We start from the raw sequence: 27,623 nt of genomic DNA on the forward strand, positions 1-27,623 counted from the left end.
GCTATTAGGGAAGCTGATTTCTCTATCCTGCCTCAAATATGTGAGCAGATCCTCCTAATTATTTAAAAGTAACAGATAAACTTATAGTTACCAAAGGGGAAAGGGTGGGGAGGGATAAGTTAGGAGTCTGAAATTAACATATATATGCTATTATATAGAAAACAGATAACCAGCAAGGACCTACTGTATAGCACAGTATCTATCTACTCAATATTCTCATAACCTATACAGGAAAAAAAATCTGTAAAAGAAAAGATAAATGTATAAATCCTTTTACTGTACATCTAAAGCACAAATATACTTTAATAAAAAAATACAATCTATTCAATAATGACATTACAGGCCAATGAGAATAACCAACAGGAAAAAAGGAAGTTAAGCATTACACAGAAGAGGAAATAAATCTCCTTCATCCTTCTCTTGGACTACTATATCCATGTCAAGGTATATGCTAGCCTCCTATCACTTCTTAGAGGAAGAGTAATTTTAATCTATTAGCAACATTAAAGAAATTCTGACCTCGGCAGATTATATAAAGGAGCCATCCGGAAGCAAGCAACCACGGCTCGTTTCCTCTGCTTAGAGAGCAGTTTGTGCCACACGGCCTTTTTTGATCTCTGAGGATGCTCAACCTGAGGTAGAAAGACAGAGACATACGTATTTAACCCCCCAAACATCTTCAGGAACGTAGTACTAAACAGCTGTACCTTTTAGCTAAAAACTTTTAGATTTTCAATTTTCCAAAAGTATCTTACAATTATTATGAAAATATCTTCAAAGTCACCCAATGCTACATTTGAAATAGTTTCAGATGTTATGTATTTTCCTTAGAAAAAACATCATATTTTCCCAACAATGTGTACTTTAGAAGCTATATCATTTTTAAAAACCAAAGAAATATGAAACCATCCTATATGAAATAATTTTGCATCCTTTTTAAAATTCAGTTATGGTACCAAAACATAAGTAAAGAAAAATTAACCTACCCTGGCTTATGCATTTTCACTAATTTTATCCTAAGAGCTACAACAGTAAATATAAATAGAGGCAGTTAAAGAAAATTCTAACGAAGTCTACTGTTTCTTAATATATTTAATAAGATGGAGAGAAGATGACAAGTCTTTGTGAACACATTAGTAGAAGTGAGTAAAAGAATTTAATTTTGAAAAAATGTTAAACTATATAATTATTTTGTTAGATAGGGACAAATGAGAATTTACAAGTTGCAGTAAATGATGCAAGCAAGCTATGTGTTTAGCTAATAGCATTCGGAATTTCAAGGAAGAGATTAATCATAAGTATTAGAGAGAAAAAAATCCCAACATGGAATTCTACATTCATTAGTAATTTCTAGGCAATTGAACACTGTACTTCCCAGATTGTAATATCTCCGGCGCATACATGTAGATTTCTGGAAGAAATAAAAATGTTATGTTAGCTAAAAAAAAGTAAAACTAAAGGTATTATCCTCTGCAGTAAAGAGTCAAAATATGAATGTAATACTAATGCCTGAAGAAAACATTTAGAATGTTTGGATAACAGTGGTTTGGAAATTTTAACAAAGCAATTTGTGTAATTTGAAAGCACTTATTTCTGTGATCCTCTTTCCTCTATAAGATCAAGAAACACTTTCTGATAACTATCCAGTTAGTTCAGTTTTCTTCTCGGTTATGTTAAGCAAAACAAAGCACTGTTAAGACAGTGTAGGTGAAAATAGAATCAAGGATAATGCTATTCCCAGAGAATAAGGCATTGTGAGCAGCATGGGTAACACTCAACAAACATAATTAAGTACCTAAGCCCTGATGAACATGTTGGAAAAGGTCTCCGCTGTCATGAAGGCTGCCATTTGGCAGAGCATTTTAATACCCAAAGGAAAGACCTTAAATAGTGAATTTTCCTATAAATGAAGTAAATAGATGTTGGTAAGATCTGTGATCCAAAAGCGAACATCAAGATGTGTCTTGCAACTGTTTGAATGTCTGGCTGTGCTGATGCGTTAGCTTGTCTGGTGTTTGAGTATTAGACAATCCCAAGGAGACAGCTCACTCTTCTGAGAAAGATGACCAGATGTACAGTACAAAAAGTCACTTGCATGGGTCACTGGCATTTGAGATAAATTAAGTCTTTTCTGTGCATCCACCGCTTTTGCAAGTGAAAATATTGGTTAGCAAGTGAAAATATTCTTAGCAAACTATTCTATGACTCACGAATTAACATAAGAATAGAGAGATGAAAGGAATGAATTCTGCACACACATATTTCCCACTCATTTCTGTTTTTTGATAATTCATGAGTTCTTTTATTCATATCCTTAACATTTTTGAAGAATACTTGGCCATTTAAATCTGACCTGCTTACCTTTTCCTAGATATTCACACATCTTAAAGATTTACACAGGGATCACCCTCATCACAGCTAGAGAAAGTCTGCGTTTCTTTTATTCTCTCTTCAGTACATTCTGTATCCTAGCACATCTAAATCATTACATAGTTAACTATGTGTCTGTATCCTCTCCTAGAGCACCAGCCACTTGAATTGAGCAACAGAATTCAAGCCCCAGGACCTGCAGAGTACAATGCTCTCACACGGTAGTGCACACAATAAATATTCACGGGATAAATAGTTGCTCAGTAAAATGAATCTCATTACTGTGCAAATGATATCATTCTTTATGTCACATGTATTTATGAATATATAACACATGACTATAATAAAACATAGAGTTCAATAAACTTCATTTAATGTATCTAAAAGCCATTCAAGGAAACTTAGATATGTGCAAGAAAACCAGGAAGAATTAAAAACTCATGAGAGAGTAATGCCATTTAACTGGTGATGCTAGTGGTCAAGAACCCGCCTGCCAATGCAGGAGAGATAAGAGACGCAGGTTTGATCCCTGGCTCAGGAAGATCCCCTGGAGAAGGGAATGGCTACCCACTCCAGTATTCTTGCCTGGAGAATCCCAAGGACAGAGAAGCCTGGCAGGCTACAGTCCATAGGGTCACAAAGAGTCAGACACAACTGAAGCGACTTAGCATGCACAAGCATATGTAGCACAATCTCCTTTAATATGTGTATCATTTCAGGTACACAATTCTATGACTTTCTTTTAACTTTTCTATTTTTAAAAATTTTTGGTCAAGCTGCGTGGCATGTGCGATCCTGGTTCCCCAACCAGGAACAGAACCTGTGCCCCCTCGAATGGAAGCACAGTGTCTCAACCACTGGACCACCAGGGAATCCTCTATGACCCTAATATATCACTTAACATATCATTACCTCAAGTCTTGTCATCTGCTGATATATGATTATTTATATTTATTTAATATTTCATGACAACATTTAGGGAAACATTAAGTTGCCTAAATAATATTATATTATCATATTATATTATTAATATTACAGTGTTACACAGTGTGAATACATATTGATAGTTATATGGCATAAGAGTATCCTAGCTTAATTTCATGGGGTATAGTGATAAATTGCATGGCTTTTGAGAATTTATTTGCATTTCAGTAAACAAGAAGGAAATTAACAGATACTGCATTAGATGATATCTTTAGTTATTTAACTGGCTAGGGCAGAGATAGGAGATCATGAGATAAAATAGGAATCAAAGAAATATATTTATTATTGCTATTCTAGTGTGTTCTACAAAACATTCAGATAACAATATCCTGAGATGACACAGGGCATTTTATTATTTTATGTGCTTAAAATAATATTTTAAACACATATTTTATGTGTTTAATGTAAAATAACTGCCCCTCCATGTCAGGTGGGTATTGTCACGGAGACGCAGTGACAGCACACTTCTGAGTTTGCACTAAGCACCTTCAGTCTGGCGTTAGTGGTTGAATGGGTCTCATGAGAAACAGAGAAAGTCTCTGTGTTGTGTAAGCTAGAAGATTCCTTATACAAAAACACAATCCACCAATTGATAACATTTCAGATATTATTGGTTTAAGAATTCTTGAGCGAAGGTAATAAATAAGAAAATAAGACACACAGTAAGCTTTTAGTTTAAAATAGAAAATAACTGAAAAATGATATAAAACATTATTCTCACATGGTTTTAATATCAATGCATTGCTGCTGCTGCTGCTAAGTCGCTTCAGTTGTGTCCGATTCTGTGTGACCCCAGAGACGGCAGCCCACCAGGCTCTGCCATCCCTGGGATTCTCCAGGCAAGAACACTGGAGTGGGTTGCCATTTCCTTCTCCAATGCATGAAAGTGAAAAGTGAAAGTGAAGTCGCTCAGTCGTGTCCGACTCTTAGCAACCCTATGGTCTGCAGCCTACCAGGCTCCTCCGTTCATGGGATTTTCCTTTTTGCTCTTCTCTAAATGTAATGTATTGCTGATCCTGAGAAAAATCAGCTCAAAAATATTAAAATGAAGGGTTAAACAAGTGACCTTAAATTCAAATATGAGACCAGGGAAAGACAGTATCTCATACATGTTGCTATGAGCAGTAATGAAAAATAAAGGTATAAAACATTTGAAGTCAGGAGTAACTCCTGAAATTTTTGTTAGAGTGGTTTAAAATTAAGTATATAATCCTAATTATCTGTTTAATTTTAGAAACATTTTGGAAAAGACAATAAAACAGAGGCCTTGATCTCCTTCAATACATTATCTATCAATGGTTACAAAAATTATAAGCTTGGAAATAATGTTGATTAGATACTAAGCACTCCCAAGTCACAGGTTATTTTTAATGAACATGCTGAACACGTATGCTTTTTGGCTCACAAGTTAGCACACGTCCTTTAAAAAAACATTCTTACAAGGTTAATCCAAATGTGACTGAATCAACACAAAAGCTAACCTGTTCAAGATGAAAAAGTACATTTGCTATATCCAAGACCCTTTCCACTGTCTTCTCAGGATCTGAAGTGTCTTCTGTCCTATTGGGTAAGTCTTTGTAAAGAGCCATTTGCCATCTAATAGCAGGATCCTCCAACTGCAGAAAAAAGAAAACCATTCAAAAAATACAGAGGAAAGAGAAGAACACCCATTTCTGAAGAGTCAATCTATAGCTACATATAGAGCACAGGCACAGGGTGAAAACATGATGCAGAGATCAAGACAGAAGTGCCTTGTACTCATGAAACTTGTCATCTGGTAAGACAGACAGACATCAAATAAATGTTTACAATGGTACAGGGCTGCTAGGAAGAAATATAAGGTACCTTGGGGACTTAACCCAATCTATTGTGGTTGGGAAGATTTCTCTAAACAAGTGAAGTTTCAACTAGGATTTAACGATGAACTGAAGATCATCAGGGAAAGAAAACAGGCAAAAGCTATTTTTATTTTTTTCTTTTCCTTTCACTCAAATCAGTGAAAGATTTATTTTAGAGGCAATGATATAGGATCAAAAGGACTCAACAACAGAGCCTAGACTCACTGAAACTAAGATACCAATGAATATAAATCAATGAAGGCATATCGAATCATATTTTGATAATCTATGGACTCTAGGACTCTACTTTTTAATACTGTCAAATTTCTTGAGTTAAAGATACAATGGAATTCTGAAGGTTTTTAAGAAAGATTATTTTAAACCATAGAAATGGACAAATACAAGCATCTTTCCAGGGATAGATCACTTCAAAGAAATAATTTAGAATAACTATGTCATTAAAAACAGGCAAAGCAATACTTTTATGTTTCTCCTCCCATTAAATATTTCCTTTCAACATGGGAAATGGAGAAAAATGAAGAAGAATTAGATCAACAACATCCAAAGCTTTACAACTCCTAGCCAGAGAAAGCAGAGTCTGAATGTTTCAAAAAAATAACTTTCACATAGTCGGAGACAGAATTTTGTACACTGAATAACTTGTCAACACCTATTTGTCCTTTGATAAAACAAAATGTGCTTTATTCATATACTTTTTTCATTTGAGGACTATTGGACGTACAGATTTTATTCTTTTAATATAAAATTACCCCCTCTTGTCCCCAGGATTACCAGTCCTACAATTTTAAGACAATGTGTTCAAGAAGGAGCTGAGAACAAAAGAACTCATTGTTTGTAAGTCCATATATATGGGGGCCCAACCCTTAGTATAAAAAGTATATAATGAAATGTTACAAAGAATTATTCATTATGTCTTTACTTTCAGGTTCCATTCATTGGGAGATGAAATACTGATTATACATGTTCATCCTTCTCAGCTCTTCTCTTTCTTCCTGATACCACAATATACAGCATACCTTGTCCAAAGTATTCCTATAAGTAACCGCTAGAATAGAATGGAAGGATTTCCTCCTGCTTATCCAAGACATAACTTTTTATTTGCTGTTTCCTGAGAGTGGCATACACACCTCAGAGGTACTGAATATTTCCTGTCTCTATTTGAGACCATGGTTGTCAAAGAATGGGCCCAAATTTCCTAAAAATCTTGAGATCCTTTCAGGGACACATGATCTCCTCAAACACCCATGTATAAACTTGAGGTTAAGCTGGAGGCTTTATAAATATTTTGAATAATCTTTTTGATTTTATCTGCAAAGACATCATGCTCATATGGGAATTAACCTCCTACTCTGTTAAAGTTAAAATTAAATGAATAATGGACTTCATAAACAAGTGCACATGAAATCTGTCCTAAATAATTTCTGTGCATTGCAAATATTGCAAAACCATGTCACACCTTTATCACATTATATTCTGAAGTGTTAAAAAAATGAATATGGTTTGGATCTTTGGAAATAAACATTTTAATACCCAGATAGGGATATATTATACTGTAATCAATTCTTTTTGACATCTGGACATTTTCATAATTTAAAAAATCCTCAGGAGGGACATCTGAATAGAAGCAAATAGTTGAGTCAAAATAATTAACTGCAAGACTTTTCATATTAAATAACTGGTCCAGTAAACAAATGAATAGTTTATCCACTACTATGAAAGCATTTCCAAATAATGGTAAATACTTTGACTACAAAAACTACTTACAGCAAACATTTTACCCACAGTTAAAAAATAGATGTTATAATGGTTTCCATTCATGTTTCTCTTCTAAATGTACACTGGCTTTCCTATTACAGTAATTCTTACTATCTCCTATGTGCTAATGACTCTTAAACTTATTTCATTTTTGAGAACTAGGTGTAAAATATCAAATTTTCATAGACAACTGTCTCCATGTCACAAAAGTCCTCAAATTCAGCTGTATGAAGGAAATTCCCAACCTTTATTTCAACTGGTGCCACCTTTTTTTTTTTTTTTTTAACAAAGTTTGACAGTCTTTGGTGATCTACTTTAGAAATACATCATTTGTTATCTTAAGAGTCATTAATTCATAAGGATTTGCAAGCAGAATAATGAATAAAATGATATATTTTCACTACCTTACTTGTTAAAGTAACATTATTTGTAGTATTTCTTCTAAAGAGAGATTAACTATATAGTTTATAGGTGCTAAGTATCCTTTTGAATAATATTGGGCTTACCTTGCCTTGTAAGTGAATATTACTGCGGATTATATCTCGAACTTCATCCTCAGTGTCTTTCTGTCAAGAAATAAATGTTACCTAAAAGAAGTCTTATAGTGCATCCATGGTCACAAGTCAATAGAAGTAATTCCAACTTCTTTTGAAATAGTCTATGTCTGAACAAACATCTCTATAGGATTTAATACATGCCATAAATCTGGGGGATTATTGCTCAGGTAATTCTTTGATATTGCTGGGACTTGAAACAAGACAACCGCCTAACTGAACTTCACTAGATTTAATGCAACTGAATTTCCAGGTCGCAGGAAGTAGAACAGAGGCATCTTCCTTTAGGTTCAAACATAAGGAGGTCTCCAGTATTCTCTAAAATCTCCATGAAGTCATTTTAGCCAATAACATCTACAAATATGCAGTAATCATGAGGAGCATACCTGAGAAGCAAATATTAAAAAACAGCCAACGGGCCTGCATCCTTGTAGCCCCCTTGGCCACAACCGCCCCTCAATTTGCTCACAGTAGGGCCTCAAACTGTGGATATATAGAGAGGTTCCTCAGTGTGGGAGGGAGAATATACCTTTTATTTTACATGTATATAACATAGCATGCCTATTTTCAAAAAACTGCATTCTCTCTGTATAGCCATAGAGGAAAGTTGAAGGCCATCAAGAAATCTTGAGAACTTCAATCTTGATGCTCACAAAGGAGAAAAACTGATTTAAAAGTCAACATCTTATCCACCCACGATCAGCATAACACATTATGCATCTAACCTAACACATTATGCATTTATGAAAAAAATACCCATCATAAATCTGCAGATACCTCTCATCACAAATTTGATATAGGAGTTCATAGGAAATCCATTTTTTCCCTCATTACTAGCGACTTGTTGCCATCTTTCCATTTTGTGTGTGAATATACCCTTCAGGTGATTAACATAATTTAGAAATAAAAACAGCCTCCAAAAAAAAATATTAGGCCATCTCTGTGTCTGAGTCCTAGGGCCTGTATAGAAAAACTGGTTAATAAAGCCTTCAATGGAAAGAAACATGGGCACAGAACAGTGAGACAAAGGAATCCAAACACTTGAGGAGCTGGAGGTCAAATGATCTTTCCCAATGGGAGGAACAGGAGCCTTACCAGACTAAAGCGATTTTTGGCCAGTGCAATGAGCTCCTGGTCCCCAGGGGCACAGATGTTCAACCCAATGGGCAGCAACCGTTTCAGAGCGGCCACAATAAGAGATGTCTGCATGGAATATCGGTCCCCTTTGCGCTTCATTTTCTTCCTTTCCTGATCAGAAACAGCTGCCTATGGAACAAAGATAAACATTGGAATCTGCAACAATTTCTTGTCTCAGGATTCATGAGCCTTTTCTAACTGACTGTGGTTTTCATCTTCCTCATTTTCTGCTGGTCCCTGTTTTTGAAAATCCTACTGAGGATACCTCTTCTCTTTCTTTTCAATAGTCCTATTTCTCAGATTCCCAAGTCACTATAATTCCCCCATAGGCATTTATATATTTTTTAAGAAAAAAAAAAGGGTTATTACTTTGTTGGTTTGTTTTTGTTTTTAGTCTGGCCACACTATGTGGCTTGAAGAATATTAGTTCCCTGGCCAGAGATTGAACCTAAGCCCCTGCCAGTGGAAGCGTGGAGTCCTAACCACTGGACCAACAGGGAATTCCTCTATATAATTTCAGAAGGAAATTGCACATTGTAATTTTAGAGAGGCATATGGATGTATGAAAAATTCATGGTAATTTCAGATACTGTGTGTTATATAATTATCAATGCTTAAGAGGAAAAAAATGTAAGAATAAATAGTTTTTACTTTGACAAATGCTTGCTTTGTCACACACACACACACACAGCATATATAAAACTCTCAAACATTTATTTGCCTTTTACATAGGCTGAACACTTGTCTCCCCAAGGCCTTAATCCCCATCTAACAGAAAGAGACATATTAATAATATACTAATCAGTGTTACTTAAATATTTAGGATTATCTCTGGATGACTTGCTTATAGCTGAGCACAGGCATGATACTTAAGTTCCCTTGTAATTCTGTTGAAAACCATGCCTGTGCTAGGGTTACCTCAAACTAGAGAGTCTAATTTTCACTGGGTAGTGAGGATCCTTTTTCTATATAGAGGGCACGTTGGAAGACTAAAATTAAAACAACTGTCCCATATGCCCTTGTTCATATATGTTAAATTTCTTTGTAGCAACAAATCAAACACTAAAGATACTTTTATGATAATGATATGGTATAATAGTTTTGAGCTAAGAAAAAACAGAAGAAAATTTAACATACAAATGATCTGTCTTGCCCACAAGAAGGCAAAATATATCACAACATGATACTCAAAGAAGGTTTTTGCATAGTGAAAGTTTTGAAACAACTGAAATCATGTAGTGACAGTAGCTGATATGTTAATAATATCATATATATCATACAATGTATTATATCATTATATATATAGCATATATTGATATATATATCAAATCTATAAAATCTGAACCATAGTAATAAGAATCATATTCACATTCCAAAGAGATGTACTTATAGCTTCAGTCATGTCCAACTCTTTGTGACCCTACAGACTATAACCTGCCAGGCTCCTCTGTCCATGGGGATTCTCCAGGCAAGAATTCTAGAGTGGGTTGCCATTTCCTACTCCAGGGATCTTTCTGGTCCAGGGATCAAACTTGTGTCTCTTACGTCTTTTGCACTGGCAGGCAGATTCTTTATCAATAACGCCACTTGGGAAGCCCACTTATTGCATAGATCCCACATTCATCTGTACCAATTTGTTAGAGATTATTAAGTTTCATTTAAAAAGTACAATGAATAGTTATTTGTACTCTTAAATTCATTAATCTATAAAAATAATGAATTAGTGGTTTTGAATGAGCTCTTTGCTAAAAGGAAACATAGCCACAGTGATTAAAATAATCAACCCACATGAGGAACCTCCATCCTAAAAATTAAACAAATTATGCAAACATATTTCAACCCAACACTGGTAATTCAGTCTTAGAAAAACAATATTACTAAATATTAATACATTAAAACCTACATTGTATTGATGTTGAAATTTTCTTTGATTTTAACTTCTATAACTCTTTCAGCTTTATGGTTGCATAAGTAAATGGAACTTAAACTTGGTTTGATATTTATAAATATTTAGGTGACGTTATAATAAAAATAATTTAAATCAACAGTAAAGGCAAGTCTACATTGTTCAATTTTGAGAAATAGTAGAAAAATTAATTCCGCCTATGCTCAAAATATTATGTAATCTTGTTTTCTATACTGCAGGAAATCTGTAAACCGAAAAGAATAGTTAATATATCTTTGAACATTTATGGCTGATAACAGTCCACTGTTGGTATGAAGAAATTAAATATACACAAAACCAAATATCCTCATGGACATCTGTATGTGTTGGTTTTGCTTCTTCAGTGCCTGTTTCCTCCCCAGACTTTGGAGCTCCATTAGGGAACTGGTCAAACCTATTTTGTTCCTTTCTGTATATAGAACTAAGCACTGTGCCTGACTCATAGGAGCTGTTCAATAATTTGAACAGAACTGCTATAGTTACTGAATGTGCATATTTTATTTTCAATCCATCACCTAACATTTGAATCAGACATGAATACACAATAACGTGGTCAATATGTAGGTACTGATGGAAGAAAATTTCAGATATTGAGATCTGGGGAAGTCATTCTTAGGTCACACATAATTTAACTGAAATTTTACACTAACCAGAACAGCTTGTTTTGTGACCCGCCAAACACTCATTGCACATCTGCTTTAACCATTAAAGAAAACAATACATTTAAAAAATTAAAATAGAGTAACAGTTGTTCAGGCATCCAAAATGGAGCTCAGTGGCCACTGTGAGTGTGGTTGGAGACATGATCCTGCATTACTGAGAACCTGAATTTTCTGAACTGTACCAGACTCAAGGACACCACCAGCCACCCTCAAAACAAGATCTGCTAGCAGCTTCCAGCTATAACCTTATAGTCTCAAGACCTCCTCTGGTAACTATGCAACTATTTCAGATCCAAATCAACCCTTACTTAACAAGCACACTTCTTGCCAGCTCCAATCATAATTCTTGACAAACAACTTAAGTAATTTTCTGGTGTTTGCCTTTATTAGTCTCCTGCATTTTGCAGTATGGCAGAACACACCTCTGATGAGTGCTTCTTGAATCTGTGTCTCCCAGGTTACAGTTCTGTTTGGCTCTGATAAAACTCTTGTTTATTCCTATTATTAGACTGTTTATTGATTATTTCTGTCGACAGCATAGTTAAGGAGGAAAGTAGGACAAACAAACTCTGTCTTAAATAAATCTGTGTGTGTATTTCTATCTTTCTCTCTCACACACCACAGATATAGCTCCAACAAATTCACCTAAAATGATCTAAAATTTAATAGAGGACCAAGAAAAAGGGAAGAATTTTCTAGTAGTTGCCCAATGAAATGGCCTACAACTCTCCCAAAGTAGACACAAACAAAATGATAGATTATTTAAACATTTTTAGATATATGAAGTATAAAAGTGACACTATACATCATAAAGACAAAAGATACAAGTTTTGGTGACAAAGTGGAAGAAAGGGAACCCTCGTGCACTATTAGTGGGAATGCAAATTGGTTCAACCACTGTGGAACTGCATGGAGGTTCCTCAAAAAATAAGAAAACTAGAATTACCCAAGTATTATGGCCAATTATCTATATACTGGCCTCTCTCTAGGCTACAGATATTTTGCTTTAGGTCAAACTGAGCTTCCCTATCCCAGATCACCTTACTCCACATTGGTCTGCTGGCCAACTTACAGTCTTCTTATAGTTTTACAAATGGTACTCCATACACATAGTGATTATCCCTGCTTGAGGGACTAGCTGAAGACTTGATATGTGACAATTTGTCTCTTGGTTGGTATTTGTATTTGGTCTCAATCTCTGTTCAGAAGAAGTTCCTGACAATCTATTTCAAATATGATAATATGCATGTTTCAATGCTATTCTCTCAAATCATCCCACCCTCACCTTCTCCCACAGAGTCCAAAAGTCTGTTCTTTACATCTGTGTCTCTTTTGCTGTCTCGCATATAGGGTCATCGTTACCATCTTTCTAAATTCCATATACATACATTAATATAGTGTATTGGTGTTTTTCTTTCTGACTTACTTCACTTTGTTTAATAGGCTCCAGTTTCATCCACCTCATTAGAACTGATTCAAATGCATTCTTTTTAATAGCTGAGTAATATTCCATTGTGTATATGCACCACAGCTTTCTCATCCATTCGTCTGCCGATGGACATCTAGGTTGCTTCCATGTCCTGGCTATTGTAAACAGTGCTGCGATGAACACTGGGGTACGCGTGTCTCTTTCAATTCTGGTTTCCTCGGTGTGTATGCCCAGCAGTGGGATTGCTGGGTCATAAGGCAGTTCTATTTCCAGTTTTTTACGGAATCTCCACACTGTTTTCCATAGTGGCTGTACCAGTTTTGCATTCCTTTTTTCCCTCACCTTCTCTAGCATTTATTGTTTGTAGACTTTTGGATAGCAGCCATTCTGACCAGCGTGAGATGGTACCTCATTATGGTTTTGATTTGCATTTCTCTGATAAGGAGTGATGTTGAGCATCTTTTCATGTGTTTGTTAGCCATCTGTATGTCTTCTTTGGAGAAATGTCTATTTAGTTCTTTGGCCCATTTTTTGATTGGGTCGTTTATTTTTTCTGAAATTGAGCTGCAGGAGCTGCTTGTGTATTTTGAGATTAGTTGTTTGTCAGTTGCTTCATTTGCTATTATTTTCTCCCATTCTGAAGTCTGTCTTTTCACCTTACTTATAGTTTCCTTCATTGTGCAAAAGCTTTTAAGTTTAATTAGGTCCCATTTGTTTATTTTTGCTTTTATTTCCATTACTCTGGGAGGTGGGTCATAGCGGATCCTGCTATGATTTACGTCAGAGAGTGTTTTGCCTGTGTTTTCCCCTAGGAGTTTTATAGTTTCTGGTCTTACATTTAGATTTTTAATCCATTTCGAGTTTATTTTTGTGTATGGTGTTAGAAAGTGTTCTAGTTTCATTCTTTACAAGTGGTTGACCAGTTTTCCCAGCACCACTTTTTAAAGAGATTGACTTTTCTTAATTGTATATTCTTGCCTCCTTTGTCAAAGATAAGGTGTCCATAGGTGCATGGATTTATCTCTGGGCTTTCTATTTTGTTCCATTGATCTATGTTTCTTTCTTTGTGGCAGTACCATACTGTCTTCATGACTGTTGCTTTGTAGTATAGCCTGAAGCCAAGCAGATTAATTCCTCCAGTTCCATTCTTCTTTCTCAAGATTGCTTTGGCTATTTGAGGTTTTTTGTACTTCCATACAAAGTGTGAAATTCTTTGTTCTAGTTCTCTGAAAAATACCATTGGTAGCTAGATAGGGATTGCATTGAATCTATAGACTGCTTTGGGAAGTATACTCATTTTCATTATATTGATTCTTCTGATCCATGAACATGGTGTATTTCTCCATCTATTTGTGTCATCTTTGATTTCTTTCATCAGTGTTTTATAGTTTTCTATATATAGGTCTTTTGTTTCTTTAGGTAGATTTATTCCTAAGTATAGAGACTCCCCTGGTGGCTCAGATGGTAAAGCATCTGCCTACAAGGCAGGAGACCTGGGTTCAATCCCTGGGGAGGGAAGATCTCCTGGAGAAGGAAATGGCAATCCACTCCAGTATTCTTGCCTGGAAAATCCCATGGATGGTGGAACCTGGTAGGCTACAGTCCATGGGGTCGCAAAGAGTCGGACACGACTGAGCAACTTCACTTTATTCCTAAGTATTTTATTCTTATCGTTGCAATGGTGAATGGAATTGTTTCCTTAGTTTCTCTTTCTGTTTTCTCATTGTTAGTGTATAGGAATGCAAGGGATTTCTGTGTGTTAATTTTATATCCTGCAACTTTACTATATTCATTGATTAGCTCTAGTAATTTTCTGGTGGGGTGTTTAGGGTTTTCTATGTAGAGGATCATGTCATCTGCAAACACGGAGAGTTTGACTTCTTCTTTTCCAATCTGGATTCCTTTTTTCTTTCTGATTGCTGTGGCTAAAACTTCCAAAACTATTTTGAATAGTAGTGGTGAGAGTGGGCATCATTGTCTTGTTCCTGACTTTAGGGGAAATGCTTTCAATTATTCACCACTGAGGATAATGTTTGCTGTGGATTTATCATATATAACTTTTATTATGTTGAGGTATGTTCCTTCTATGCCTGCTTTCTGGAGGATTTTTATCATAAATGGATGTTGAGTTTTGTCAAAGGATTTCTCTGCATCTATTGAGATAATCATATGGTTTTTATCTTTCAATTTGTTAATGTGGTGTATCACATTGATTAATTTGCAAATACTGAAGAATCCCTGACCTCTTATGGCCTCTCTCTATGCCTCTGTTAACACTGGGCTAAACTGACAACATAATGACAAAGCAAAATGATTCACTAACAGTTTTCAGTTCAAAATACCCCTATGAAATGTATACTCTTAGTACACCATCTTCCAAAGGAGCAACTCCTCACTCTTCAGGCTTATTGTCTTCCCAGAGAAAAGAAAATTTATCATCTTTTTTGAGAGTTTCAATAACACAGACACACAAAATAATAGCCCATAGCAGTCAGACAACTAGGGATACAAAGCTTCAACTAGCATTAATTTTAAGTTCATGTCTAGTAGTGTCAAATACATGGCATTTACAACTCTAAATAAGACTAGAGTATTGGGTGATGCTGTTTTATTTTCCCAGTGATCATCAATGGAACAAATCAGATGGACTCTTGGGGTTCACTGGGGTACCATCTCCCTTCTCCCAAGGCATCTCTCTTGAGTAATTTGTTGAGTTGGTAGAGATTGATATCCTTGGCTAGAGTGCCTTACTATTTTGCATATTTGACTATTCGCTAGCATACCTTGTGCACTATCCCATGTAATATATTCATCTTCTTATTTAGTTCTAATACAAACAATAAAAGCACATATTTTTCAGTGTTTTTAAAGGTCTTCTGCAGAGCTGGACATGACTGAGCAACCATGCGTACATGCCAATCCCCAACTTGAGTGACAGAGAAAACAAAAATTTCCATTTCATGTGTGAGAATTTTATATTTATCCATGTGGTTCTTTCTTAAACAATGCAGCTAATTATTTTGAGGTGTATATATGTACATATATTTACTCTTGATGAATATATATCATTGACTAATTATAGGTACATCATATTGGTTGGCAATTTTGTGAATGTGTATATGGCAACTCACTCCAGTACTCTTGCCTGGAAAATCCTATGGACGGAGGAGCCTGGTGGGCTGCAGTCCATGGGGTCGCTGAGTCAGACACGACTGAGCGACTTCACTTTACTTTTCACTTTCATGCATTGGAGAAGGAAATGGCAACCCATTTCCATTCCAACCATTCTTGCCTGGAGAATCTCAGGGACGGGGGAGCCTGGTGGGCTGCCGCCTATGAGGTCGCACAGAGTTGGACATGACTGAAGTGACTTAGCATGTCTATTAAGCATGCCTTATTATTTTGATGCTTTGATATCTTTGGCCTTACTGATCTTTGATTGCTCCTCCCAGAGCTAGTCAGTTCCTAGAGATACAAAATTACTTGCCTGTAAGCACATCTTTCACAGACAAACCAGTCAATCCAGAGTCCTTGTCCTCCAATCATCTCCTTTACCTGAACCCCAGTCCACCTGCCCTCATCACCAAGGACCAGGCACCAGACAACTAGGAACAGTCCCTACACCCCAGAGCCCACTGAAATTATTCAAACCATCCAATTCTAAACCTTCTTACCCTACGATGCCTGCTCCTTCCCACAGAAACCATAAGAAAGGTTCCTGTTCACATTCTCCCCTTCATCCCTCTGCCTCATGACTTACCCTTCTGCCTCCAGGGAACTGTGAATAAAATCTTCTTCCTCCATGACAGTCATTTCCATGTCTATATATCTTACCACACCTGATTACAAGTCCTAGGTATCCTTAAATCTGTGTGGGTGTGTGTTTAGTCAGTAAACAATATTATCAAATCTATCAAATTCCAGGTATAAACCTTCAAAAGATCTAAAAAATATCAACCTATTCAATGAATGAACATAATATTCAAACATTTTCTAGAACATAAAATGGATTATAGTCATACCTTGGACATCTTTGACTTGGTGTCCATAATAAGGAAAGACATATTGTTGATTTCATTCTGCACCACAAAGTTCTGCTCCTCCCTTTTGAAATTCTGAGACGTTCCAAAGGAGGTTTCAATTAAAATCACAGAGATAAGAAGTTCAAATAATTACAGATTACACAGGACCCCAAAGTTTCTACCAAGATAAGTAGTAATTTAATATATAAGATATAAAGAAAGGAAACAAATAGCTGTTGAATATCCAGTGAGGGTGCCTGGCTGGGAACAACAATTCTGGGAACTAAGATAGAAATATGAATGTTTTAAAGATGGGAAAACTAAGATTTAGGAAATTTAAGTAACCAAGTCACACAGCTACCAGGGGATAAAATGAACACTCGAACTCCAACTACTTGATGAAAAGCACATGTACTGCTTTTGGAATAAACACAGGTTTACTAAGGGCGTGCACAACTATAACACAACTTTCTGTCAGATATTTTAACTACTTTTTCATGTACCCTAACATTATTTTATTCACTTTAAATTTAGGAACATAAAAACACCAGGAAAGTCAAGTGTTTAAGCACTGGTAGTAGTTAAAGCAAATATAGAATAAAAGCAGAAACCACAGAGTTTTAAAAGAGAGGCTAACAATATAACTGTATGTCCTTCTTTTTTAAAGAAGCATAACCTGAACAAAACAGCTTCATAGTAAGCATCTACATATATTAATAATTAATAAGCAATTAACGATTTCTACTGAGGACAGAGAATAGACTAAGCCTCAATTTTCATCCAGCTCATATTAATATTCTAATTTTACTATTAATCTTATGGATACTTATATAGTTTCACCTTTAAAAATCTGAGTTAAAATATATATGGGGAAACAAACAATGAGACTTTATTTTGGGGGGCTCCAAAATCACTTCAGGTTGACTGCAGCCATGAAATTAAAAGACGCTTGTTCCTTGGAAAACAAAATTTTTTTTGACCAACCTAGACAGCATACTAAAAAGCAGAGACATTACTTTGCTAACAAAGGTCCATCTAGTCCAAGCTATGGTTTTTCCAGTAGTCATGTATGGATGTGAAAGTTGGACTATAAAGAAAAGCTGAGCACTGAAGAATTGATGCTTCTGACCTGTGGTGTTGGAGAAGACTCTTGAGAGTCCCTTGGACTGCAAGGAGATCCAACCAGTCCATCCTAAAGGAGATCAGTCCTGGGTGTTCAATGGAAGGACTGATGCTGAAGCTGAAACTCCAATACTTTGGCCACCTGATGCAAAGAACTGACTCAATGGAAAAGACCCTGATGCCGGGAAAGATTGAAGGAAGGAGGAGAAGGGGATGACAGAGGATGAGATGGCTGGATGGCATCACTGACTCTATGGACATGCGTTTGAGTAAGCTCTGGGAGTTGGTGATGGACAGGGAAGCCTGGTGTGCTGCAGTCCATCGGGTCACAGTCAGACATGACTGAGTGACTGAACTGAACATGTTTGTGTTTTAAATATATTCATGAAATTAAAAAGCACATACTCAGATTTTTTATTATTCTTAAAAGTATCATTGGGCATTCATCTAAAAACCTACTGATTATGATAAATCAGTTATGATAACTCAGGGCAATTAAAAATCATTGTGACTGAGGATAAGTTACAATAGTCAACAGAAGGCTTACACTGCCTCAAACTCCCCAGAGAAACCTTGTCTCTCTCCTCACCAGTTTAATGATATTTATGAGACAAGCTTGAGAAACTGTAATAGGTATTAACTAAGGGGATTGGGAAATTGATTAAATTTTGTAAGTCCTTAACATATATGAAACAGTAAGCATTGTCAATATTTTTCTACTTACATGGGATTTTGACCAGTAGATAAACACCTCAGCAACCATGCGGAAAAGATCTTCTGCTTCTTGGTTAGGCTCTTTCAGCCATTTTGCCCTGGAGCGTATAATAAAGTGGTGCCTCAGTTACTTCTTAAAGTTAATTAAAAAAAAAAAAATCACCTCTCAAAGTTTGAAACCAAGTAAACTGAGGGCAATCGTGCTTGCTCACAGAGCTCAAAAATTGTTCAGTGTACAGTTGTAACCTTTAAAATAATTTAAACATTGTAACTGACAAACTACTAGCTTTCACATATGAGAGGTAGACTGCTCCAGAATGGGATCTCCCACTGTAATTTGTGCTTGGCGAAATTCACTTATGTACAAACATCTGGTAATGTCATCCTCATGCAAAATCTCATTGCTAAGTAGTGAATGAAGCAATTCCACTGGGACATATGAACCCAGTAAAGTTATGACTGAATTAGAGACATTAAATCACTTTTGAACATTCTACTTCAGGGGTCCCCAATCCATGGACGGTTAGCAGTCCATGGCCTGTTAGGAACAAGGCTGCAAAGAAGGAGGTGAGCTGCAGGCAAGCGAGCAAAGATTCATCTGTATTTACAGCTGTTCCCCATCACTCTCTTTATCGCCTGAGCTCTGCCTCCTGTCACAGCATGAGTGGCATTAGACTCTACTGTAAACTGCACACACGAGAGATCTATGTGTTTTCTCCTTTTGTGTTGTTGTTGTTTAGTCACTCAGTTGTGTCTGACTCTTTTGCGACCCCATGGACTGTAGCCCACCAGGATCCTCTGTCCATGGGATTTCCCAGGCAAGAATACTAGAGTGAATCGCCATTTCCTTTTCTAGGGGATCTTCCTGACTCATGGATCACATCCATGTCTCCTGCATTAGCAGGCAGATTCTTCACCATGGGAAGTACCCCTTATTTGCAGAAAAACAAACTCAAGGCTCCCAGTAATTATGCCTCATGGTGAGTTTCATAATTATTTCACTATATATCACAAAGCAATAATAATAGAAATAAATGTAATGTGCTTGAATCATCCCAAAACCATCACTCTCAACCCAACCCCAGGTCCATGGAAAAATTATTTGCTATGAAAGCAGTCCCTGGTGCCAAAAAGGTTGGGGACCGCTGGTCTACCTGTTATAGTCCACAAATCTAATCAGGAGCGGATAGAAGGCATAGAGATCTCTGGCCAGTGTGGTGAACTCATCTAGGATGAGAAGTTCGGCTTCAGACATATCTCCCCTGGCCTCAGATTTCAGATGGTCCTCTTCTGATACCACCATTGCTGCCTTTTTCTTGAGCTTCTCCATTAATGGCAAGAAATGAGTTTTCAAGAGCTGAGGTTTCACTTTATTTATAATAGGCTGGGAAAACACTGTTTGAAGAAAGACATTAATATGCTGTTCTGCATAAACATTCATTAAATGAGGATTAGATGGTCATTACAATTGTAGCATGATTAAGCCTCCCTCTCCTCCAGCACATGGCTTCCTTCAGAATTCAGCCCATCCCTCAGCCCCTTTTCTAGTCCCAAACCTAATTACATAGCTGCTGCTCAAAAATGATTACTGAATTGAATCTGACGTGCTTCCTTGTTTTCAAAAAAGAAATTGGTAGCTAAATGAGAATTAAAAAAAAAAGACATTCATTCACTTTGAAAATCAATTACTTTCCCACAAAGAAGAAAAGTCCCCCAGTGGAAAAAGTCCCCTGGGCCCCTCTTTTTTTTTTTTTTAAAGAAGAGATACACATTGAATAATCCTGAGACCACATGTCTACTACAACATAACCACTATGCCATGACACTTTAACTGTCTTCATCTTTGTTCCAAAGGAAGAGTTAGATTACATATAATATTGCCTTTTTATTTAATAATAGTTGAAGCTGTTAACAACAGTTTTAAGCTTGATTGGGCCATTTTTTTAATTTAATTTTTATCTTATATTGGAGTATAGTTGATTTACAATGTTGTATTACTTTCAGGTGTGCAGCAAAGTGATTCAGCTATACATATACATATATCCATTCTTTATCAGACTCCTTTCCCATATAGGTTATTACAGAATACTGTAGAGTTCCCTCTGCTATATAGTAGGTACTTATTGACTGTCTATTTTATATATAGTAGTGTGTACACGTTAATCCCAAACTCCTAATTTATTCCTCCCCCCCCAACCCCAGCAACCTTTCCCATTTGGTAACCATAAGTTTATTTTTTAAGCCTTTTTTAAAATGAATTTTTTTCCTGTAAGTGTAATATAGATGCAATGGGGAAATGTATAAAAGAGAGATGTTAAAAATGAACCAAAATCACCCTATCCAAATTAATAAGACATTGGTGTATTTGGGGGGGGGATTCTGCCAATAAACAACTTCATATGTATACTTTCAAACTCAAGTTTTTAAAACTCTTTTAATCCTCCATGATATTCTGAATATTCTCTAAGTCATAAAATATTGAAATCTTAACATTTAAAGAAAGCATAATACTCTGGAATATGGATATACACAACCTGTTTAACCATTCTCTAGTGCCTGGTCACTCAGATTGCTTCCAATTATTCAATATAAATAGTGCAATCCTCCCTGACTCCTGCAAAGATAGATTACTAAAAGTGGGTGAGTTCAAAATCCAGTTTTATTTTTCTCTCTGTCTACAGAATCATTAATTTTGATTGCTGTGTTTTAATTAATCTTAGCAAGATTAATCTTCATGAGATTGGTCAAATTAAGAAAATGTTTACTCACTTAAATGTACTAACTATATGGAAAGTTACACAATGTCTGATTAAATCTAGTTTTTGGTTTTTTTTTTAAGAACAGCAAACAGCATGAAAGAAATAATCAAGAATATTTTTTGAGTACAGAAGCAAATATTAATCAAGACTGAGAGAGGAAGATTCTAGTCTTCTGTACTTTGAACCTTTCTGAAAACAAAACGTAAATGGCACATTGCTTCTCAGTCTTACCTGCTAACCTCTTCATCCAGGCTCCCTCATCAATACCCAAGTTATTATATATGATTTTCAGGATATTGCCCAGCAGCGTGTTCATGTGCTCTGAGTTCAGAGCTGTACAGCACATCTCAGCCCTTCCCGGATTATTCTCAGGCCCATGCTCCCACCAACGAGACATGTAACTACAAAGCATGGGCAGGACAACTTCCATCACGTGTGGCATCTGTGTGTAGCGAATCCCGGACTCAGCCAAGTCCACAATTTCTTCCATGAGCTTCTCCAAAGACGGTATATTTGGACAAACATCTTCCACGTTAGCAGGCAAATTAAGAGCTAGAGAAACACACATACAAATGACACGTGTTCGGTCAAAGAAGTGACCTGCCAGCCACGTGGCCACTGTTAATAACAGACATCAGCAACCATTTCATGCTGAGCTTCAAAATTCAGCCAGACCTGGCATGTCTTCAGCTGGATCCCACTCCCTCTTCTCATGGTAGCTATTTCAAACTTTCTTTGCCCCCAAGTCCCAACTCCACCACCTGAAGATCAGCAAATGACCACCCCTTGTACTTCAGAGCAAACAGGAGTATCAGATGTCTCTCCCTCCAACTGCCTGCTCTCATGTGGCCAGGATTTGTGCATCTGGTTTCACATTCACCTCTATTCCCCTTTTCAGAGGAAGGAGTTCTGAGGTTCACTGTTCCACCTGTGACCTGATGTCAAGCCTACACTCCAGCAGATGCCTTGCTCAGGATTGCATCTTCAGCTCCTTCTCCATTGTCTCCTCCCTAGCAGCCTATACATTTGCTTAAGTCTCTCCCAGACTGTTCACTTTTCAGATGCTCTCCTAGCCACAGATGTGAATGCTCTGCTTTCTACCACTAAACAATTTTATTTTTTTAATCCTTATCTAAAGTAAAACTTCACATCACTGACCAAAATTCCCTTTTCCTAAAATCCCCCTTTCCTTAACTTCAATGCATTCAGTCTTTCTTGACTCTTTTCTAAATTTTGCCAGTCTCTTTTTACTAAATCTTTTCACCTTGCTGAACTTTTATATGTGGGTTTTCTTTAGAGATTTGTGTTGAACTCACTTCTCTTAGCTTGTATGTTTGCCTAGGCAATTCTGGCCATTCCTTTGAGATTCTGATCAGGCAAATTAACTCTCAATCCCATATTTCCTAAAGCTTTGTGTGAGTATGTGCTTCATAAGGAATGTGTCAAAAAGCCACTGCAAAAGGGTCTAAATTAAACTTGACCCTTCCTCTCCAATCTAGCTCTTCAGCCTGTACTAGTAGTATCTCGGTGAGGACAAGGTTGTCTGGCGAGTCACCCAGGTTAGAAACCTGGGAGAAATTCTAGGCTGGGAGGCTCCTTCATCTCCTATAGGAAATGCTTGTATCTCGAGGATTTCTCATAACCTCTGCACTACAAACTTCATCCAAGGGGCCTTATCCAATCAGATCTCTTCTGAATTACCACAATCATTTTCTAATTGGTGACACACACTACTCCATCTCTCTTATTTCTATCATGATGTTTTGCTGCAATGCAAATCTACTCATGTTACTCCACTTTTCAAAGCCAGTGAAAGGGTCCTATTGCACTGGTACAGTCCCCATTCCTTACCTGACCTGGAAAGCCTGCCTCACCTCTTCTTGGTTTTCCAATACTTACCTCATCTTTTCTCTTTCTTCCCTGAAAGCTATCACCACCTCAAAGTACTTGAAGTTTCCCCTAAGTACCAGCGTTGCAGTGTCCCTAATTTCAAGGCTCATATTGTACCAACTTTGCTAAGTCTTCCCAGGTGCTCTTAGCTCAAACTGCTTTTTCACATCCCCAGTGTTCTTTATTGTGAATTCTATCACATATATTCATCAGTTTTCTCCCTTGATGCATCTAGAACCTCCCAGAGGAAAAGAACCAAATCATATTCATCTTTGTATCCTGTCTCCTCCACCTACCAACAATCATATGTTGAATGGCTTGAGTAAAAAGTGAATGAAGGAGAATCACTAAATGCAGTTCCTTTGCTTTGTTATGAAAATGATGTATTATAAGAAATAAACAGGTAAATTATTGGCTCTGTGTATTTGCTTATCTGTAATGAAATAGCAATCTGTTTCATGCTTGATTCATTGCAAAAATATTAAAGGATCAAAAATCCTTAATAAGACAACAAGACATGCTTACACAGATAATAATACAAATTCAATTGTGTTTTACTGTTTACAAATATATTATGCAACTATCTCGAAAAATATCAGTAAGTTATAGTCAATATATTTTCCTTTAGCTTCCTCTCTGTGATATGAAATTAGAATCACAAACTAGGTAAAGTAAATGATAATTATTCAGCTTTTAAAAAGCATTCTTACTTGAAAAATTCACTATAAAATTAGTGTAACCAGTAACTCCCATACAAACATGAATTACACAAAATGATCTCATTAACTAAATGATCTCATTAATTAAATGCATATGTCTCATTAACAGAGATGCATGCATTTGTGAACAGCAAATATTCTTGTCCAAGTTTGGGGAACTCAACATCTACTTCTGTTTAATTGACTATGCCAAAGCCTTTGACTGTGTGGATCACAACAAACTGTGGAAAATTCTGAAAGATGGGAATACCAGACCACATGACCTGCCTCTTGAGAAATCTGTATGCAGGTCAGGAAGCAACAGTTAGAACTGGACATGGAACAACAGACTGGTTCAAATAGGGAAAGGAATACGTCAAGGCTGTAGATTGTCACCCTGCTTATTTAACTTATATGCAGAGTACATCATGAGAAACAGGCTGGATGAGGCACAAGCTGGAATCAAGATTGCTGGGAGAAATATCAATAACCTCAGATCTGCAGATGACACTACCCTTATGGCAGAAAGTGAAGAAGAACTAAAGGGCCTCTTCATGAAAGTGAAAGAGGAGAGGGAAAAAGTTGACTTAAAACTCAACATTCAGAAAACTAAGATCATGGCATCTGGTCCCATCACTTCGTGGCAAATAGATGGGGAAACAGTGGACACAGTGACCAACTTTATTTGGGGGGGCACCAAAATCACTGCAGGTGGTGACTGCAGCCATGAAATTAAAAGATGCTTGTTTCTTGGAAGAAAAGTTATGACCAACCTAGACAGCATATTAAAAAGCAGAGACATTACCAACAAAGGTCTGTCTACTCAAAGCTATGGTTTTTCCAGTAGTCGTGTATGGATGTGAGAGTTGGACTATAAAGAAAGCTGAGTGCCAAAGAACTGATGCTTTTGAACCATGGTATTGGAGAAGACTCTTGAGAGTCCCTTGGACTGCAAGGAGATCCAACCAGTCCATCCTAAAGGAAATCAGTCCTGAACATTCATTGGAAGGACTGATGCTGAAGCTGAAACTCCAACAATCTGGCCACCTGATATGAAGAACTGACTCATTTGAAAAGACCCTGGTGCTGGGAAAGATTGAAGGCAGGAGGAGAAGGTGATGACACAGGATGAGATGGTTGGCTGGCATCACCGACTCAATGGACATGAGTTTGAGTAAGCTCTGGGAGTTGGTGATGGACAGGCAGGCCTGGTGTGCTGTAGTCCATGGGGTCCCAAAGAGTCCAACATGACTGAGTGACTGAAGTGACTGATTGCAAGGCTTTTGGAAAACAACTAATATACAATATAGTTTATCAGACTTAGAGGACAATACTGTTAGAAAAAAATCACATGAAATAAAACTGTCCCAATAAGATGGATCTAGCAAGTGAACTGAGAGAAAAGCAAAGTATGAATCCATGCTGCTGCTGCTGCTGCTGCTGCTGTCATCTCAGTCATGTCCGACTCTGTGGGACCCCATAGATGGCAGCCCACTTGGCTCCTCCATCCCGGGGATTCTCCAGGCAAGACCACTGGAGTGGGTTGCCATTTCCTTCTCCAATGCATGCATGCATGCTAACCCGCTTCAGTCGTGTCCGACTCTGTACCACCCCATGGACAGCAGCCCACCAGGCTCCTCTGTCCACAGGATTCCCCAGGCAAGAATACTGGAGTGGGTTGCCATTTCCTTGTCCAGTGAATACATAATCATAACAAATAAGAATATTGTACATGTGCTGACTACCTATAAGAGATAACTGAATTAGAGTGACCTATTTTTTCCATACTGCTGATTATTCTGTCTTATTATTAAGAGGGTTAACTTGTCTGTGGTTCATTAATTTAAAAGAAATGAATTTTCTTTCAGAAAAACAATGGAGATAGTATACAACACTCCAAAAACTTCCAAATAATAAGACTTAAGAACAAATAGCTTTGGAGATAATAAATTAAAATAGCCCATTAAAAAATTATGGTTGTAAAATACTACAAATGTCATTCAGTTTTAGCTTCAAATATCAAGTACCACACATGCTTCTGTGCTACCTGCTCTCTCTCTCGAAGACTTTGTATTGTAGATGGAGTAAATATTGTGCTTGTCCAGGTGAGTTTCCAAAAATGCTACAGGAAAGGCACCAGCAAAAGCAGCCAGACATTCTCCCAATGCAGAACGTTGCCTGTAAATGGAAACTTTACATTTTTAAAGTCTGCTAAGTGAATAACTGAAGAAGTTATATTAAAATTGGCAAAGTCAACCTAAAAGAAAGACAATCATAGAGCTACTGATAAAAACTACCCCTCAGATCCAACCTCTATATTGTAAATTATCATCTGCTTTCCATAGCAAGTTTCCTACCATTTTTTTTTTTTAAATCTAAATCACCTGTCAGCTTAAGAGAAGTTAAAAACAGTACAGCCAAAAATATCAACAACAACAATCACACTTATAAATGCCTCCACGAGTTTGGACATTTCATTTGGTTTCCTTTTCTTTCTTTTTTAACACAGTGTTCTAAGGAACAATTCTTGCCATATGAATAAATGGATTTTGATAAAAAAATTTAAAAAAATAAAGTACTAATACTAACACACATATAACTTTCTGAAAGTTTGCCATATATAATTAATTTCAGGGTTATATAAATAATGTCAGGTTATTAGTTATGAAATAGTAAGATACACTAGATGCTAAAGACTATTGATAACACTTAAAACTGATTTATTCATTTTCAAGAGAAGGTGGTGCCTTGGGAATCAAACTGTGATCAATTTATTTAAGAATTCTCCTGCCACTGATATATTTAAATTCTCTCTCTCCCTCAGTTTTCTACTTAATCCAAGGCTTTACTGGCACCTTAAATGTTTATTAAATATAGAATAATATGAGAGTTCAACAAATTATGAACTCTTTAAATGACTTGGTATATATATTTAATTTAAAAGTCAATAAAATGGATTGAGTTAACAAGATAACATAATTCTCTTGGGTAGTTTTAAATTTCTTATTAAAAAATAATAAATAATGCTTGATTATTTAATATTTTAATTAAAACGACTAGATAGGTACTCTGCTAGGAGAAAATATCCCTTCACAGAAAGAAACTGAATAAGGTAAACTTCAGTTTACACATTGAATAACATTGCATTACTAAAAATAAGACATCAAGCAATTACAAAGAGCACAGGCTTTTATTCATACAGATCCAAGACCTGATCTTACTCCTAACGCTGCGTCACTCACTGTAGGAAAATTACTTACACTTTTCAAGTTTTTCTTTCCTTACCTAAAAATGAGGACAGAATTGCAAAATATCTAGTACACGATATGGGTTCAATAAATGTTTTAAAATAATGAGACATACTTTAAGAAGTTAATAGCCTAAAATGTTTCATGTATGACCCCAAGGTAGGTAACCAATTTCCTGACATCTGATTCAAAGCGTGAAAGCAGTAGTTGTTCAGCTGTGTCTGACTCTTTGCGATCCCATCCATGGACTGTAGCCCACCAGGCTCCTCTGTCCATGGGATTCTCCAGGCAAGAATACTGGAGTGGGTGGCCATTCCCTTCTCCAGGGATCTTCCCAACCCAGGGATTGAAGACTGGTCTCCCGCACTGCAGGCAGACTTTTTACCATCTGAGCCACCAGGATATTGAGCTAGTCCTTTTATTTCATTAATAATTCTTCTGAATTACTTAATGATTCACTTTAAAATACCAATTC

At 36.6% G+C, this 27,623-nt stretch overlaps 1 protein-coding gene across 1 annotated transcript in view; it reads right to left on the minus strand.

Moving 5' to 3' along the window:
- The window catches only part of RYR2 (ryanodine receptor 2), an 819,609-nt gene that overhangs the window by 126,491 nt on the left and 665,495 nt on the right, over window positions 1-27,623 (minus strand). The window contains exons 67-76 of the mRNA XM_070364567.1: window positions 25,948-26,078; window positions 21,544-21,864; window positions 19,708-19,948; window positions 18,564-18,651; window positions 16,718-16,810; window positions 8,618-8,788; window positions 7,475-7,534; window positions 4,836-4,970; window positions 1,375-1,411; window positions 520-631 (exon numbers count right to left, since the gene is read on the minus strand). Coding sequence (XP_070220668.1) covers window positions 520-631; window positions 1,375-1,411; window positions 4,836-4,970; window positions 7,475-7,534; window positions 8,618-8,788; window positions 16,718-16,810; window positions 18,564-18,651; window positions 19,708-19,948; window positions 21,544-21,864; window positions 25,948-26,078 — 1,389 coding nt within the window. The remainder of the gene's footprint in view (window positions 1-519; window positions 632-1,374; window positions 1,412-4,835; window positions 4,971-7,474; window positions 7,535-8,617; window positions 8,789-16,717; window positions 16,811-18,563; window positions 18,652-19,707; window positions 19,949-21,543; window positions 21,865-25,947; window positions 26,079-27,623) is intronic.

Source organism: Bos mutus, chromosome 28, assembly GCF_027580195.1.
Source record: "Bos mutus isolate GX-2022 chromosome 28, NWIPB_WYAK_1.1, whole genome shotgun sequence".
In the NCBI taxonomy this organism is placed as follows: domain Eukaryota; kingdom Metazoa; phylum Chordata; class Mammalia; order Artiodactyla; family Bovidae; genus Bos; species Bos mutus.